At 38.2% G+C, this 19842-nt stretch overlaps 1 protein-coding gene across 2 annotated transcripts in view; it reads right to left on the bottom strand.

The window, feature by feature from the left end:
- The window catches only part of Nr1h4 (nuclear receptor subfamily 1 group H member 4), a 69228-nt gene extending 50233 nt beyond the window's left edge, over positions 1-18995 (bottom strand). The window contains exons 1-4 of one of the 2 annotated variants that reach the window (XM_074084208.1): positions 18812-18995; positions 3245-3375; positions 2719-2833; positions 2495-2629 (exon numbers count right to left, since the gene is read on the bottom strand). In XM_074084208.1, the coding sequence (XP_073940309.1) occupies positions 2495-2561 (67 nt within the window). In that variant the 5' untranslated portion in view covers positions 2562-2629; positions 2719-2833; positions 3245-3375; positions 18812-18995. The remainder of the gene's footprint in view (positions 1-2494; positions 2630-2718; positions 2834-3244; positions 3376-18811) is intronic. The other variant, XM_074084207.1, reaches the window with a different exon arrangement.
- Positions 18996-19842: the final 847 nt, after the last annotated feature.

Raw genomic sequence — 19842 nt, 5'->3', positions numbered from 1 at the left:
TCTTGGATGTCAGTCTCAGCTCAATTATCAACTCCTCAGAAGCCTTCTTTGATATTAGGGCAGCCCATCCCTTTCTCTATGCATTATGACATCACCCTATTTTGTTATTTTCATAGTATGAACTGATATTATTTTATTTATTTATATGCTCATTTATTATAAATCTACTTTCCATAGGATCTTTCTTATCTTATTTACTGCTTTAATCCAATGCCCAGCTGGTTGTCAGCATTAGAATAGAAGAAATGATAACTGTACCATTTGCTATACCATAACCTCACTTGCCCTTATCATGACAACATAATTGCTGTTTTTCAGCATACAGACCATTGGGAAGAGTTCAGCTTTCTGGTTACTTGAACCAATATATTCACTCTTCTCAATCTCTAGCATAGCTTAAGATCCAGGAGGCAGGAGTTAGGCTGTGTGGAATATTCACCCATGGACTGTAGTCTTTTCCCTGCTCTGTCCCATCCTCAACTTGGAGAGGGGCCATAGTATCATCAGTATCATCCGGACACACACGTTGGAGAAGATGAATGAAGAAATCTATTTTCTCCATCCTCCTCCTTGGCTTACTGTTGAGTGCAATGAGACTGAGACCACAGAGGAAAAAGAGATTTGGACAGAAAGTTCAGGCCTGGCTCTAGAGCTTAGTAAGGAAAAGTAAAAGGAGTCACACATGGCTCAGATTGGCTTACTAGAAAAGGGGATGAGATAAAGATTTGAGGAAGCTTTCCAGCCAGGAGCAATAACTGTGCATTGCAGCTCAAGTACCCTGTGCTATATAGTCTCAGAAACCTTGAATGTAGTGTAGTGCTAGAAAACCAGAGAAACCAGCTAAAAAGAGATGAGAGAACCACAACACAGAAAGGAGTCACTGTGCATACTTAGCAATCATTTTCAAGTACTTCTAACCTGACAGAAGCTTCTAGATTTTTCTCCATTTACTGGCATATTTTTTTACCTCGTGGCTTCTAAGGTCGACCTGGGACCTGGTATGCTTACCTAAAATTGGCTAGTTTGTAAGCAAAACCCTATAGTTCCCTCCTCATGTAAAACTGGAGCTGAATAGATTGATTTGTTAAACCAATTGGGAAATTTTAACATGCAGTTGTAATGGTAGTTTTTATTTGAAAAATAATTATAAATGGAATTTTCCTACATCTGTGGTGTGTACTGATAGTCCTAATTGTTCTGTGAGCTCTGATTGGAAGAGCAAAAATTATGTAGATGGCTATAACACACTGATTTTTCTATGGCGTGATTGAAGGGCAGGCAAGAAGCAAATGACCAAGTGGACAGATATGGAGGAGGGCCTCCCACTGCCCCTGATGTACCCACCTTCAAGATGCAGTGGGCATGTGTGAGAACTAACGTTGCATAATAATTACTGCTGCATTCGTTCTCTCTGGGTGCTGTTGATCAATGTCTCTTTTTATCTTAAACCTCTTTTCCCTGTCCCTTCTATTATTTATTACTGGATTGTTATTTATCAAGTGCATGCAAGGATTAATAATACATAGTCACTGCCCTTCAGTGCCCTTACAGTGTATGGGGCCAGATAGACATGGAAATATGTATGGCAAATAATGACCCCTCCTTGGAAATGACCTGATAAACTATTACACACTAAAATGATAATGGCTAGAAGGTAATAGCATAAACTACAATTAGTATCTCCTAAGAAGAGCTGAAACCAAATACGGGATTATGCCTCAACACATTGAACTTTGTGGCATTTCAAGTGTTTCTGTAGTCTACTATGGCCCATATGTTAACATTGGAAGGGACCTGGAAGCATCCTAGCCTCTCAGGGGGGTTATTTTACAGAAAGTCATCACTCTGAGAGGAGCGAGAAACAACCCTCCCTGCCTCACCCAAAATATTGCCCCTTTGACTCTTTGCTTATGTTCTCAGTCTAACTCTTTGTAGTGAGATGTTTTTCATAAGCATATAAAGTAGAGTGATACATCTTTTTATGATGTCTTCTAGTTACAGATCTACTGAAAATAACTGAGTACAATTTGTCCTCGATCCAGTTTAAATGACTAATCTTGACACTGGGCCATGCACCCCCCAGCACTGGAGGGTGGACAGGAAACCGGCTGCAGAGCTATAAGCAAAATAACTTCAGCCACTAATAGGTATAATATTAAACCACAGTGTCATGGTTTCATACTTTAGTGCCTGCTGTAATAATATTAGAATTAGCCCTAGAGCAGGAATCAGTTTCTACTCTGTTTATTATCTAGCCTCATGGCCTTGCACAAGTCACAAAGCCCTTGCAGTCCTCATCTGTTTTTAAAAAAGAAAACTTTCAGTTCAATGAATCCAAGGTCCGACCTGGCAGAGATGCTCATGTTTATTGAGAACTTACAAGAAACAAAAACATTTTCTTAACTCAATGGTGGACTCATTATCTAGGTTTTTTCCTTATGTATTTCCAAATGGTGGTTTGTTTTTTGATAATCAAACCAACTTGACAACTTACCAAATAAATTTTCAGAAAGGGAAAATTCATCCATGGCCTGTAAATGGGAGTGTTCAATGAGATTCATTTTTCATTTCATCCAAATTTTTCGATTTTAGAATGCTCTTTTTTTATGGTGGTCTTCAAATAAAAATCCTGAAAGGCAACAAATAGAGAGTTTGCAGGTACAAACTGCAGGGCCTGGGAGTTGGTTACGAGAAATAAGAGAAAGCAAGCTAATTTACAGATGTGCAATGACTCCTTTGTAGACATTTTTCTTCACTCTTTCTGTATGCATGTTTACCACTTTTGGACCCAAAGTGTCAAAGATGTCTTCAGAAGAGAGACTCTCCAATTTATCTGGGAAAACACCATAAGTTTTCATTTAAATTTTGGCAAATTTTTGGAAGATTTGCACAAGATATGATGACATTTTGGTTATGCCTTTATTTCTCTTATTTGTAAAAAGAAAAACAGAAACAAATATAAGGGCTTTCATTAAATATAGGATGAATCCATAATTTATTATCTTAAACTTTATTCCCCAAAGTTGAGCAGATCTGTACAAACACACAATTTGTACAGATTCCCTACTGAAATTCCCTACTGGAATTTTCTTGACCATTTTTGCATTATATCAACAGATAGTTATTCCCCAAGGTCTTCTTTATTTATGCCTTTTAGGGAAATTTTCAGGGACTTGCATTTTTAGTCTCATGTCTACCTTAGTCATGCATTGGTCTGGGGTTAAAAAAAGAGGTTAAATTTTACCCAAATATCTGAAGTTTCATCCTGAGGAAATTTCCAGAATAAATCCAAGAGAAGCAGTGTTCACTTTGAGCTATATCTGAGAGAGTCTTCTTTTCTTCCTCTTTCCTTCTTTTCACGATGTTTCTACCTTCCTAGGAAGTAATTTGAAAGTTTGACTAGTGAAAAGGTGTGCTAGCCAAGCCTCTTTTCCCACGCTGCTGAGGATGGCTTTCAAATCATTTTTATCCTATCTCTACCAAGAAACTGTTTTGTTTATAAATAAATTTACACTTGCTACCCAAGAAGAGAATATCAGGGGTTTTTTGGACAGATGTTTATTTCATTAGAGATTTTCCACTATTTGGTCTCTGTTTCTCTCTCATTCACCACTTGTTCCAGCTCAAGCAGAAGGAAATTTTAAATCTATCTGGCAGCTGGTGAGGTAGTCTACCAGATACTAGTTTGCTTCATTCATTTATTTTTTCATGCTTTCAACAAACATTTATTCAGCACTTATTCTACAATTAACCATGTGTTGGATCTTTGGAGATAAAAAGGTAAAGTCCTTAAAAAGCATCCATGATTCATGTTGGCAAGCTTAATGAGGAATAGAAACATCAAAAGAGTGATCACATCAGATGGTTACATTGTCATGAAAGCTGTCTATGAAGGCACCAGTGAGGTTCTTCAATAGCGAAGTTTGGTGTGAAGAAACAGGGAATTAATACATAGGGAAATAGGTAAAGGAAGACATGGTTCCAAGGACAATGTTTAAAGATGGGCAATACAAAGACACATATGAACTGAAGGGAAAACACTAGAAAGGGAGTGAAGAAGCAAGAATAAGTCTCCTAAGAAAGGACACAAACTACATCCATTGTGAGGGACCAGAAAGATCTGGATCCTTCTGGTAAGCCAGTGCTGTAACTCTACCGTCAAACTTCTCCATCTCGTAAGACAAGCAGCTCATTGGGAGAAAGCTTATTCTGAAGTCCAAGGACTCTCAGAACCACGACCTTCACCCCACAGCAAAATCTCAGTCATTAGAAGAATGTATTATTCTCAGTGTAGCTGTGCTTGACTCAAAAGGCTCTTCGATAAGGAAAAGGCCTATAAATAAAATGAAGCCAGGAAGCATTGGAGTATAAGGCAGAGCCTTTGACAGAGCACAAGAAGTAGGGGAGAGTGCACTACTCAACTCCAACCTCACCCTCAAATGACTCTGCCACATATCACAGTGAAACTTTGAACCCAAGAGGGCCCAAGGCCTTTCTGGGGCAATTATGAAATGAGGGCAGCACATAGCCTGTGTGGAAGTGCCCAGCAGAGTAATCACAACTGTAGTTGTGGAAACCAGCAGACTTGACTATGCATGTGAAGAGACCCCAAGGCACTCCTAAAATATTGGGGGCTGTTATTGGAGAAAGAGGCTCTGATTGGGATCTGAGACCCAGAGGAATAAAGCAGTAAAAGTTGTATTATATTAATAATGAGGTTTCTTTCATACTCACAAATTAGTTTAGGACTAGAGAAATATGAGTTACAATACATAATTATCAATTCCATACATAGTCAATGTGAGTACATGTTATAATAGGAATCACATATACTAAATGTAAATATGTGTCTATATACTGTACAATAAATAGATTTAAAGTCCCCCCAAAAAAACAAACAAAAAAACCTCAGGCAACAACTGATCTAAGTTTCTCTTACCTGTGAGTAGGAAATTCCACAATGTGAAGAGTCAGCCATCTTGGCTAACGTTCAACCCAAATTTATACTCTGTAATTTAAGTTCCATTTCTCTCCCTTTAAGGAGATCATAGTTCTCTGATTTTAGGTTTCCCTCTGCACTTTCCTTTTCTCACATCTGTGATTTGGTTTGGTTTGGTTTTTAAGAGACAAGAGTTTCACCATGTTTTCCAGGCTGCTTCTGAGCTCCTGGGTACAAGTGACCCTCTTGCCTCAGGTCCCTGAGTGGCTAGGACTACAGGTGTACCACTGCACCCAGCATCCTCCATTTTTAACCTTGTGTGAGGCTCACAAAACTCCCACACGCTTCCACAGCACATTATAACTCTCTAATACTTCTAGTTATACTCATCTTCATTTTGGATTCCTCCAGATCGTCACATAAATTTGACATTTTAAATTCAAGTGAGTAGACCACTATAGGCGCTGGAGAATGTTGACTCACTTAAATTATCTGTGTTTATTGTTTTTATCTTGCTTAGCTCTGCCAAATTTCATAACATTTGGCATATTCTCCCTGGAAAAATGGTATAAGATAAGGATTTCATTATCCTATTGGCACAAATTAAAGGACATAACTTCCCACTTGTTCACCCAAGTGAAAGTCCAACTCCTCTAATTCTGCATCATTTGGGTTATTATTCCTGGCTAAAGATCTGCTATATTGGTGCTCCAAATAGCTACCAACAGAGCTCTCTAGTCCCAAATAGTTAAAAGGGTCCACTCAACCTGGTTCATAATTCCTGAAGAGGCTTTTTAAAAAAGGAAACTCTTTAATTTTTAATAATAATGCAAGTACATGGATTTCAGTTTGTTTTGTGTCACTATAGAAAAATACCCAAGGCTGGGTAATTTATAAAGTAAAGAAATTTATTTGAATCATGATTCTGGCGGCTGGAGCATGGTACTGGCATCTTAGCAAAAGCCCCTAGCTGCATCACAACATGGTGGGGAAATGCAAAGGAAAACTACCACATTCAGAAGTGGCTTAGGAGTGGCCTTGTGTCCTAACAACCCATTCTTGGGAAAACTAATTTGTTTTATAAGACCAGCACCAATTTTCCTGGAGGTGGTGCCCCATAATCTAATTACCTTCCACATGATTCCAGCTCTTACAGGCTCTCCCCACCCCAACATCAACACACTGGGAACCAAGCTTCCAAACATGAACCCTTAGGGAACACACTCAGCCTGTATCCAAACTGCACCACATGAGAGACAATTCAAACAGTACCCCAACAAACAAGCTCAGTCACCCATCAACCTCACCAAAATGCAATTACAATGGCCAGTTTCTTGTGTATCCTTCCAGGCCCAATGCCCACCCTTTAACATAAAGGGGTCTTTAAACACTATACCTAAAACCAGAGTTTGGCAAATATTGCCTGCAGGCCAAAGCTGGCCTGTTGCTTGTTTTTATATAGCCTGTGAGCTTAGAATGGTTTTACATGATCAATTGGTTGAAAAAAAAATCAAAAGAACATTCCTGACTTGTGACAATTACATGAAATTTAAAATTCAGTGTCCACAAATAAAGTTTCATTGGTACATGGCACACTCGTTTTTCATGGAACATCTAGGGCTGCTTTCTCCTTGCAGTGGCAGAGTTGAGGAGTTGCAGCACAAGACTGTATGGCATGCAAAGCCAAAATTATTTAGTATTTATCCCTTTGCAGAAAAAGTATGTTAATCTCTGCCTTAAAAATAGTAGAAGAGATTCAAAAAGAACCAAAGTAATATTATGGGTAAATTGTGATAGATATAATAATTACATTAGGGATATAAATCCACTTAATTATATACATATAATAGTGAGGTCATCTTTATTCCTAGTACAGTTCCTTACTGGGATTAGTAGCTTTAGGCTATTTGTCAAGTATCTCCATATACACGACTTCTTTGATTAATGTTATTTGTGTGTCCTCCTTTCTAATATTCTTCACATTCTTGTTGGGAGAATTATGTCAGGAAACTAACTCCTAGAATATCCCAGACTTTAACATTGGAGACCTTTTCCCGCTTCAAATCCTCCCTTCCATAAGAGGAGTCATTCTATAGTTGGGAAGAAGTAATGGTTGTTCTTTTCACTAATGATTTTTAAAATAGTTTTACTCACTCCCTGAGTTTGAAAAACGATATACTTCTTCAACACATTTTTTGGGTTGACATCTAAAGTTTTTTGTTAAAATTTAAAATAGTGGCAATACATGTAATTTCTTACACATTGTCAAAATTGGTATTTTTACTTGTTGCTACACTACTCTTAAACCTATTCAATAAAATCAAAATACCATGGTGACTTAATATCATTCTTCATCTTTTTAAGAAATACACAAAGATTTTTTTTTTACAGCTGGAAACTTTTAAAATCATTCTTGTCCTTTTTACGTTTCATTCCACTTCACTGCAGAAGTTTATTCAAATGTAACATATTTCTATGCTTGAGAGTCTATTACTGATTATCCTACCACAAATTTCTAAAATGTGTATATAAGTTAGAATTTTTTAAATTTCTAGTGCCTGTAAGACTTTAAACGTTTAAATTTTTTTCCTGGATTAGGTTTATTATTAGTCACATTAGCGTTCACTTGGTCAAAACTACACCTTGGCCATTAGTCTGTTTATAGATCAGGTGGTTCATTCTCCTCCCTGTCAAAGAACACAAGTAGAGAAAGCAGACAACACACAAGACAGAATGCAGAGCGGGAACCAAGACAACATTGCCAGGCAACAGTCACAGGCAGCAGTTGCCAAACACATGCCCAAGAGGAAGCAAACTTCCTTAGAAATACCATTAAAGGTTCTACTTCAAGAATAAACTTTGAGTAAATGCAGTCAGCCAGCCTAAGAACTCTGAACTTAGTAATAAAAGCCCAGATATCAGGAAGCCACAATTTCCATTCAGACAAATCCATGTGTGTGTCACTATAAGCAGCTGAGTGAGGCAGGCACCCTTAAGGGCAAAGTCTGTATTAACATGTCTTTAAAGTGTCCACCATCTTCATAACACAAACTAAGCATGCCCAGAAGGTGCTCCTGTCTGCTATTTCAACCTTTTCAACATGTACTCCATCACTCAGAGCTAAACATGCCCAGGAATGTGCCTGCCCCTTTCCTTCTTGAACTATGACCTTAAACTGAGCATGCCCAGTAATGTACCTCTTAATTGAGCACGTTTGGGAAAGTGCCCACTCCCAAAGTGATTCCTGTCTCTGTACGTATAGACTCCCTGAACAAAAATGCCACATTTTCTTTGTTCAGAGAGGGCCTTGATTTGGAAATAATTCTAGGCTCTCCATATCTTTCTCCACTCATTTCGCAGCCATGCTTGTTTTGGCTTTACACACACCAAGATGCAAACCCACTGAGTTCAAGGTCACATTTATACAGAAAGTATATGGAATCAGGGTAGATAAAGAATATCTGAACTTCCAAACACCCACGTCCCTACCTTCTCCTTCAATTTCTTCATTCTCCACTGGTGCCCTGGGTGAATAAAAAAATGGATCGACCAGTTACTCTCTCTGGGTTGGCTTAATTGTTCTTGAACAATAGTCTTGTTAACTCAATCCAGCCCCAAATTTAAGAATTCCTTGATGCAATGTTTTCCTAAAAAGTTGTTAGAATTTATTTTTCTAATAAAAAGGACCCATTGTAAAAAAAAAAAAAGAAGAAGTCAGGCAATATGGAAAAGTGCTAAAATGCCAAATTGCATTCTGTAATTTTTTTTAATTTATGCTTCCATCAGCAGTGAATAAGAGTGCCTTTCTCAGCCCACCTTTATTGGTATTGCCCTCTCCCACTTGGAACAATATTTTCTGGTTTGCTAGATGACAGATCCTATCTGATTATATTATGTTGCATCTCTGACTAGTAGTGAGGCTGAAAAAATCTTACATCTTTATTAACCATATGTGGTACTTTGCATTTTCTGTTTATGTCTTTCACCATTTTTCTATTGAAGTGCCCTCATCTTTGTTGAGGTAGGAGAGTTCTTTGTGTGTGGAATGTACTAACATTCTGGTATATTTTCTATATGCCTCTGAATGATCTTTAACTGAAAAGCTTTGTGTTGTGTGTCGTGAAGTATATTACAGTTTTTGAAGCTTTCCTTTCTTGCTCTTTGTTTTTAGTTTCTGGTACAAAGTAAAATTTCCCAACCATTGGACCAGCAGGGAGCATCTCAGTATTGCTTGCTGAATACTTCTTTCCTTCCTCCTTGATTGGTGACCCTCCTTTTATGATGGCTGACTTAAGTTTTCCACTGATTGTACAGTTGCATCTTGTACTGATACTATCATCATCTTTTCCTATTCTTTCTCAGCATTTCCTAAAATACTCTCATTTACCTGTTCTCTATGATAGATTATCAATTTTTGATTCACACTCTTTAAAAAGAGTTTCTTTGGGTATTTGAAATGGTACCAAATCTAGGTATTTAGGGGAAAAGATTTACACCTTTAGAGAATACTGCATTTAGCCTTCCAGAAGCATGGTAAGTCTCTATTCATCAAACACATAATTCTCAGTTTTATAGATTTTTTTTTCCATGTATGTCTCAGTTTGCTTCCCTTGTCATATCTCTACCTCCTCCTGTGTGGTAATTAATGACTTAACTTCATCTGTTTTATCTTCATTATATCACCAGATTGTAAACTCCTAGAAGACAGGAATAAGCTTATTTCTTTTGTATTCCCCTTTCACAGCTATCATTGTTATGCATTGGGGCGTGGATAACAGCTGTGGTCTAGCAGAAATACTGTGGAGAATGAGCCACCAGAGGATCAGGCGTGAAATGCCCGTTCTGACCTTTCATAGCTTCATGTGTGACCTGGAACTATTCATTCAACATGTCCTACCCATGAGCCTCAGCTGAATGGGAGTTAAAATCTAAATAATAGGGCTAATGCAAAGATCAAAAAATAAACCTTTCATATGTTTTCACACATCCATATAGGGCAACAAATACAAGAAAAGTTACTGTGATGCTTCCAGTACTAAAAAGTTAGAAGCAGCATAAATACCTATCAACAGATGAATATTATATTCATAATGGACTACTATATAGTAATTAAAATGACTATAAATTGAACTGAAATAAATGACTTAAAATGAACTAGGACCATATGCATTCATATGGATAAATTGGAAAGCACCATAGTTGGCAAACAAATCAGGTTGCAGAATAACACATATTCTAACATAATCTATTTGTTTAAAGACATGCAAAACAATGCCACATATTATCATCAGCACTCTACTGCAGGACTCATCAAACTATAGTTCAAAAGCCAAATCCAGTCTGCCAAGGGCCTGATTTCCCTTTTGCTTACTTGTTGTCTTTGGCTACTTTCAAGCTACAATGACCAAGTTGAGTGGTTGCAATACAGTCCACGTGACAGATGAAGCCTAAAATAATCACTCTCTGTCCTTTATAGAAAAAAACCTTGTGATCCTTGCTCGCAGGAGACAGGCAGGAGTAAAAGTGATGAACCCACACTCAGAATAGAGGTGCAGAATTTGAGCGGACGGGGCAGGCACAGAGAGAGTTCCCATAACATCTGCGACACTCGCACATTTAAGCTGAATATCGAATACAAGGGAGTTGATTATATTACTCCACTTTTTGCATGCTGGAAATATTGTATAATGAAAAAAATGAATGAAAGTATGTATATATAACTATTATATATGTACATGCTATGAAAAATACTGAGTGGATCATAATATTATACATTATGGAAAACTTCCTCTTCTGTAGAGATATACAAGCTCATACAGGGCTTCACACACACACACACACACACACACACACACACACACACACACACACACGAATCCTAAAAGCTTTGAAAGAATGTAATCCTTCCCATAAAATGTTTGGCAGACCTAACTGTGGCCAATGGGAATATTTTGGAAATTTTGGCACAGAGAAATCTGTATTTAAGATTACTCTAATGAAAAGGCAGGGTAAGGAAAGGAGGCAGTAAAAGAAGAATATTTCAGGAGATTGTCAATGAAGTGACATGATCAGGGCTCGCCTATAGAATCAAAAAGAAGGAACTTGGTACAGCAAACACAAAAGGAGAAGGAAGAAGCCTGAGAACACCAAGGTCAAGCCTGGGTTATTGGTGGAAACAGAGACAAAGTATTTATTTTGCTTTATGTTTATTCTTCTAATGCTGTGATCCACATTGTAAATTAAGGGCTCAGGAATAATTTTGAAAATGTGCTATTCATTTTTACTTTGATGAGACACATAGCCACTGCAGCATGGACTCCCACTTTCTGGTTATCGGTATTGACTTGTTTAGATACTGCATGTCACAGGAACTTCAGGCCCAAGGAGCTTTTCCAACTTAACAAAAACCATTTGCTAAAGGAGATGGTGGAAAAACTGTTGATTAAATATCCTTGACTGATGAAGAGGAATCTCAGCTCCAGTACATGGGCTGAGTCACTGTGAACACTTCACACACGAAACCAAGGGTGCTATTGTCTCAGACAAACACAGTTGCTAATGGCAATTATTGGATATCTCGCTGATTCATTTTTAAAGGGCAAGGAAAAAGGGATGTTTTCCCAGCACTCATCATTTCATGCTTGGGAGAAGCTCTGGATTTGGCACAAAGTCTGGAAGAAACCAAAGAAAGAGAGAAAAGAGCTCTAAAAAGGTTTTTTTTTTTTTGAGTTATATCTTTTCAGGTATTTGACCGAGGGAATTATTCCACACAAATTTGACATGTCCTAGGTAGAAAGAAGTCTGTTTCAAAAAATTACGGATGCAGACTTTTAGACATGGAGCAAGCCCTAAAAATTCACCAAAAAAAAAAAAAAATCCACATAGCAGTTAAGCAAACAGCATCAGTAAAAGTGATGCCATCTTGAACCAGAAACTAATGGGGCCATTGCCCCCATAAATAAGTGAAGTGTATTTCTCCACCCTTAAATGAGTTGTTATTATGACTTGCTTTGGTGAGTAGAATTGTACTACCTCTGAGTTGGACCTCAAGGGACCTTTCAACTTCCGTTTTTCCCTTCTTCAAATGCTGAGCTAAGACCTCTATGCTAAGAGGAAGCCAGAGATGAAATAGTATTGGGGAAAGAGACCAGACAGTCCAAGAGTCCCAACCAGTAGCCAGCATCAAGTCCCCAAATGTGGGAGCAAGACCTTAGCTGATTTTCCAGTGGAAAACAGTTGCACAATTGAACCCAGGCAAAACCACCTCACCAAACGATAGAATTATGATAAATAATAAATAATTGTTATTTTAAGTTTAGGGGTGGATCGTTACATAGTATAAGATACTGACTCAGTCCCTCAAATGAACAATACAGCATATGGCCATTACTTCATTGGTGTCTAAAATGAATATTGTCTTAAAAGTACTACATTTACTCCTTGAAAATGTCATCTCAATGTCGATTTCCAACTCATTCACTCATTTATTGAGTCAATATAAATTTATTTATTTTTTAATATACATTTATTGACTTTGTGTCAGGCTCTGAACATATAAAGACAAAAAATCATGGTACTTCAAGAAACTTAGTTGAAACATCAAGCAAGAAAATCTTGATTTAAATAGTGTGAAAGCCAGGCATGGTGACTCATTCCTATAATCCTAACTACTCAGGAGGCAGAGATGAAAAGATAGTGGTTTGAGGCCAGCTGGGGCGAAAAGTTCATGAGACCCCCTCCCCACAAATAAAAGTTGAGCATGGCACCTGTCATCCCTGCTACACAGGAAGCATAACTAGGAGGCTCATGGTCCAGACTGCTCTTGACATTAACATGAGACCCTATTCAAAAGATAACTACAGCAGAAGGGCTGGGGTGTGGCTCAAGTGGTAGAAAGTCTATCTAGCAAGTACAAGACTCTCAGTTCCAATGCCAGTATGGTGGGAAGGAAGGAAGGAAAGGAGGACGAGAGTGAGGGAGGAAATGACAAGGCTACAATAGAGGTAAGCACAAGAGGGAATATCCATTTATTCAACATTCACTGACTCTACCAAAGCCAGCTTTGGTCTAGGTCTTGGAAATCCAGTGGTAGATAAGGCAGAGAGCCTATATTCTTATGGAACAGGTGGATAATATACAAATAATAGGATTTCTGATGGAGCTGATAATCAAATGAAGGCAATAGGGGTTAGAGGGATGCAGTTGGACACTGTTTGTGGAGGCTCTGAAAAGTAGCACTTGAACCACGTCGTGAAGGGCAAAGAGCAAGTCACTCAAAGGAGAACTAAGTCCAGGCAGAAAGTGCTATGTTCTGTGCTTGGTGTGTTGGAAGCACTGTGCAAGCTCAGTGGAGCTGGAGATGAGGCCCAAGTAGACAGCTCTTAGATGATCCTGGAAGAAGTTTGGAATGTATCCTAAAGGGAACTTGTTGGCCAGTTTAAGCGGGGGTGTGGCTAGGAAAAGAGGGAAGTCTTTCTGAGGAGGGGGTGGTTTAATTCCTGAATTTAGTGTTGAAAGAGACAGGGGAAATGGCATGCTACAGGGATAGCTGGGAGAAGGGAAGAAAGCATGCTGTAGTCTGAGCAACTGTAAACCGTTCTCCAGCTGTAGTAAGTGGATTCAGCTCAAAACCAGTGAAAGAATAATGGCCAAGTCAAGAAATTGTGTTGGGAATATTAGCTTTAGTTTGGGAGTAAAACCAAAGATTTCTATCTTGAATCATCCTTGAAAATATGTTTCAGATGAATGAAAGACCTCAAAATGTATGAAGCTATTGGATGAAAATGATGGGAAAATATGTTTATTATCTTTGTGAACTTGGGGATTGAGAGGACTCATTAAACAAGAAATAAATAGAAGAATAAATTTGGCAACATTAAGATGTAAGACAGAAATTAAAACACTATAAACAAGCTAAATACCTCTAACTGGAAGATTATATTTATAACATAAATAACAGCCAGGATATTCAGACAAACAACATATAAATAATTTCCTATAAATAAAAACAGAAAAGATAAACAATCTAAAGGAGAAATTGAGAAGAATGTAAAACAGAAATTCACCAAAGTAGAATCACAAGTGGCTAATAAGCACAAAATACCAGAAACTAATTAACAGCTAGAAAAATAAAAATTAATACAACTAGACAGCATTTTAACCATCAGATTATCAAAAAATGTTAAGTTTCCTAATATTCAAAGGTAGGGAAAGTGTATGGAAATATGTATTTTCATACACTAGGAACACAGTTTTTAGTCTTTCTGGAGGACTTTTTAGCTGTGTATATTAAAGTAAGATGTAATTCTAATCCATAGGTATCTTTCTTGGAGAAACTTTGCCCATATGTGCAAAGATGTACATTGCAATATTTCTCCCAATGGTGACAAAGTGAAAATCTCCTAAATGACCATCAACAGTGGAATAGATACATACATAAATATACTGTGCTCGATTTATAACAGATATATTAGACAGTGATGACAAAGTTTAAGGTGGTTTTATCGGTATTAACTTTGAGCGAGCAGAGCAGAATTGGTCATGGAAGGTCAAGAGAGGTCTTAAACTGTTATAAGGCTGTAACTTTTTACAAATTGAGTGAATTGAGGTATATCAATCTCCTAAGATATCATTCCCTGTCCTCCATTTTACCAGTAATAAATTTGGATGATATGAGCAGATACATTGATATTCTCTAGGAGAGAGAGTTTCTCTGAATTAAATATTTTAGGGGCTCAGAGTACAACTCCTAGCATGTCCCAGATTCAATCCCCAATACCACACATAAAAACAAACAAAAAAAATTTAAAATAATAAAAACAAAAAATATTTTACAATTATGTAGCATTTTTATACTTCAATGAAAATTATAAATCACTCTGTGGAAAAATATACATGTAATGCACAGATTTTTTTTTCTAATTAATAAACTTTTAGGGGGAGCAGATTTAGGCACACAGAAAAGTTGAGCAGAAAATTCCCAAATACCCCCTGCCTCCACACAGCACTGATGCTCTGTATATCCTCCATCAGAGTGGCACACTTTTTACAATTGGTGAGCTATATTGATATGTCATTATTAGCCAAGGACCATAGCTTGCATTAGGGTTCACTCTTGGTGTTACCTATTCTATGGGTTTTGACAAATGTATAATAACACCACTGTAGTATGATTTAGAATCATCTCATGATCCTTTAACAATCTCTTTAAACTACATAAATTTTAAAATATAGTCTCAAAGGATCCCTGACTCCCTGAAACCCAATCATGACCTCAGATTCAGAGCGTGAACTCCTGGAAAACAAGGCTCCCTCCACATAACCGTGTAAATGATACTACTTTGGCTTGCCCTGCCCTTCCACATTGGACCACAGTCAGCTTTTGCTCCTTAAGGCCTATGCTGGTGTAGATTGGGCATCTCTACTGAGCGCGTCCACATCTTTCAGGAAAATGGCAACAGATTGTTCTCTTCTCCATGGGACAGTCTTGGCCCCTGAACAGCAGGCTTTTAGCTGATCAGCAATATCGCTGCATAGGACTCACTTCTCTGAGGACAAGTAAATCATTTGCCATGTATTCCAGATAACTAAGTTAAATATGCCTGTAGGACTTGAAAATGCAAAGCCATGCTGTTCCTCTGTCCTTTGAATTAATGACATTAATTAAAATGTAAGTGACTCAAGTTATCCCAGTTTCATTGGGACCAGGAAAAGTTATTTCAATCCATTTAAAATGAGGGGAAAACACCTTAAAGTTTTATTAGGCCATTATCTTGAAACTTAATAAAAACTTATATTTATACATTAATTTCAATCACCAGAACCCTGTTACAGTTTTTAGACCTAACAAAAAATAAACCATGTTATTTTTTCCTGTGCAATACTTGCTTTTTCACTTCACAATCAAGTTGCATTATATGAATGTTGTAGTGACACAAATTTACAAAAAAGAGAAAGAATAAAAATAGCAGACATTCTTTTATGACCCAAATTGGGAAGCAGCAAACTAAAGGAGGAAATAACTCACTAGAGAGCCAAGGGCTTGAGCTTGGTGAGAAAGGTGGGAGGGAAAAAAAGGGAGAATGAATGGTTTTCTATAATGGTCGCTTTTGCCTTCCATGAAGCTTAGAACTCAGGACATTCACAGTGATGCCTTTTAGCCACATTTCCACTGGTAGAAAATAAAAGGATGATAGGAAATACCCAGGAAAGTGGGGGGAGGGCAGAGATGGCCCAAACAGTGTATACAAATGTGAGTAAATGTAAAAACAATAAAATTAAATTAAAGAAAGAAAGAAACCTTACCAAAACAACAACAAAAATACCCAGGAGGAAGCTGGAGCTATAGCTCAGTGGTAAGAGCAAATGCTTTGCATGCACAAGACCCTGGGTTCAATCCCCAGCACCCCCACCAAAAAATATCTAGGGTAAAAGTTGTTCCTCTTCCTTTCAGCCCCTTCATGGTCTATGAAGAAAGAAAACTTGCCCTTTGGAGGAAAGAACCTTCTTTCTTTCCTTTCAGTACTCACCTAATGACAATGTGAGCCTTTGAATATCAATCACATCAGATCTGCATTCTCACAGCATTCAGAACCACAGCAGTTCTGGCTCCTCTAGGATGCACCTGATCAGCACCATGGTGGGTTCATTCCAGTCTTTAGCTGAGAAGCTGATAACTGAAGGGTCCCATCAGCTCTCACAGACTGGCCTGTCAGTTAAGACAAACTCTGCACTTCCTCTGCTGATGATGCAGCCATTAGAAAACGCCCTATGCACCAAGCTTTAGGAATCTTCAAAATACTTGCGGGTTTTAACAAATCACCCTTGTCAAGCTAAAATATTTGCTGGTTGGTCATTCTCAAGTTTTCCCAGCCTCCAATAACAAAGAGGGAACAAAGAAAGGGCTTTGGCATCAGAAAGATCTCCGATTCAGGTCCTGCTTTTTCCTGTCTGCCCCCTGGACAGCTACTTATCCCTCTTTGAGTCTCAGTTTTCTCATCTTTAAAATGAATATAAGAAAAACTTCCACAGTGTATTGATATAAGAAGAAACAGGCGATTTAGGTAAAGTCTGGGACCTGGTGGTAGACTGAATTAAAGTTAGTTCCATCACACACTTGTGTATGTGAGCATACACCCACATTTCTTTTTCTTAGAGGGTGGTCGGGGCCTCACAACCATTGCATATTCCATTAAAATTTGGCCTGATCTTGGAGACGTGGAAATAAGAGGAGGAACAAGGGTAGTCTTACTTTCCCTCTCCAGCTGCAAGGAGAGAGCAGAGGTGCATGTTGGAAAACAGTGCTACAAATACTGGGGAAGGATCTCAGGACAAGAGAGATGGGTCCCAGTCCAGTACTTTATCTATAAACTAGGAGTTACATCAGCCATGTTACAACATTCTCAGCCAAACAGGAAAGTCCAGGGTGCAAATGGCAATAGGTCCACAATTTGGAGGATCGGGGGTGGGGTGATTCAAAGATGAATGTGTCTATCATTTTATAAAATCAAAACCAGAAACACAGTGATGCCTACCCAACTATCTTTCTCTCCGCTCCCACTTTTATAGGACAGAAACACACACTGCTTTATCAAGGTATGATTGACATATAAAAAACTGAAATAATTGCCACAATCTATGCCATAAACCTATCTATTACCTCCAAAAATAAAACCCTTCATCATCTACTTATCTATTAATAGTATTATTTAATTGTTCCCCTCCCCAATATGGTACCAGAGACAAAATCAGATTTCTTCCAAACTCAGGTATGAGTTGCTGAAACAAAGAATGCAAGGTGAGTCATTGGTTGTCCCCCTGCCCCTCCTCACCTTTCTAAATAAAAGTCCAATTAAGAGAAACGATCCCAAGCTCCACAGTTATTCATTTCACTATGTCAAGAAGTAGATAAGGAGATATCTTGGACATTTTAATAATGAAGTTCTTCTTGTATTTCTTATCTTTTAAAAAATATTTCCATCCAATGCTAGCATTAGAAATGGAGAGCAATGGAGGAGTTTACAACTGAAGTCAAAAAGGAAAGCTTTTTTTCTTTTCAAAATGTTTTAATTGATATATTAAAACATAAAAATGATGCACATTTATGGGGCACCATATGTTTCAGTACATGTATACATTGTGTTTCAATAACATCAAACATATCTGCTTCCTCAAACATTTATTCCTCCAGAGTAAAAACATTCAAAGTTCTTTCTTCTAGCTAACTGAAATGCAGACAGTATATAACTGTTGTCTGTAGCTAGTCTACTGGGCACAACTTCCAGAAGTTCTTACCCACTACCCACTGATCAATCTCTCCCAGCCCTGCCTCCCTCACTCTCCACAGCCTCTGCTCCACGGTTCTTACATTAAGTCTTAAATCATGAGCAGAGAAAGCTTTGTAAACCTACTCTTCCAGGGAAAACGCTCATGTCAGATAAGCATAGCGTCAGTGTCTGCTTCCCACATCCCTGGTCATCCGACATGAGCAATATTCCTAAGGTCACATCAAGATTCGGCAAATCGCCAGAAGATAACACACTGCACAGGTCAAATTGTCTACGAAATCAACACAGAAACATTTCTGAAATTTGCAATTCTCTTTGGGTGACCACAATGTTAAAAAGATATTCCTAAATAGGTGTTCAGTAAGTATGCAACTCCTGCTTCTTTTGTTTTTAGAATTATTTTCTTTCTCTTTTCTTTTCTTTTTTTAATTTTCAGGATTTTATGTCCAACTCTACTACCTCTAGAATTCATTCACTGACAAAAATTACAGATGTCAAAGAGAAACCTTACTTAAGGGACAATTTTCTCTCTCTCTCTCTTGGCTTGAGTTAAACACTCCCACTCCCAGAGTAATTAGGTACTTACTAAGATGGTTTGGGGTCAGAGATGAATGTTCAAGGCCCTGGGAGGATTCTGAGTCCAGTCTTCCTCTTCAAATTCCAGCAATTTTGCTACAAATGCTCAGAATTCAATTTTGCATTGGGGTGAGTTGAGGAGACAGTGGGGTGAGGAGGAGGAGAGAGTTTTAGTAAGAGCTGTGATGATCACAGGCGGCCTTCCGCCCTAGCAATAGCATCTCTCCCTTGGCTCTGTGCCTCATGGACACAGATTAGTCATTAACATCCTTCCCTGCTAAATGATATAAACATAGAAAGGAACCTCCGGGATTGCTTCAAGATTCCCAGGGCAAACGCACAGAGCCCCAGAATAAGGAATGTGACCAGGCCCATAAGTCCTGCAGCTGACCTTTTAAAATACTTCTCCTGGTTGTTCTCTAGGCTCCTGGATGCCCAGATTTCTGCCAGATTTTCTTGTTCTCTTTTCCAATTTCTTTTTATAGCTCTACCGCTTTCCAGAGATAGAAGCTACAAACTGGACTTTCTTGACCCTTCCCTCTCCCTAGCCTCCCATATCAAGTAATAACAGCTTTGTGTTGATTCTATCTTTGGAATGTCTCTTATTTCTAACCCACTCTGTTCCTCTGCTAGACAGACACCTGCTCGTAAGTCACAACCTACAGTAAAACACTTGGCCTCTCTGACTCTTGGTTTCCTCATCTGCAGAATGGGTAGACATAGAAAAATATCTCATGGACTGCGGTGACAATTAATTACTTAAGTAATCAACATGTTTACAGGAATGCCTGACATATAGCAAGCACTTGACCTTGTACCCATCAACTTGCTAGATGTTCTCCTAATCAGTTTCCCTAATGGGTTTTCCTTGCCTAAAAAAGAAACATGAAATACCAGATGTTTAGAAACCCCTCCAACCTCAACCATCTAGCCCTAATCTAGATCTTTCTAGAATTTTCTCACACCCTGTGTCTTCACAGGGTATCTGCTATCTGGAGTCCATGCCTCTGACCAAGCTTTTACCTTCCTTAAATTCCTTTC

The sequence above is a fragment of the Castor canadensis genome, chromosome 8, assembly GCF_047511655.1.
Source record: "Castor canadensis chromosome 8, mCasCan1.hap1v2, whole genome shotgun sequence".
Lineage (NCBI taxonomy): Eukaryota > Metazoa > Chordata > Mammalia > Rodentia > Castoridae > Castor > Castor canadensis.
This window is presented reverse-complemented; position numbering and strand designations above follow the sequence as displayed.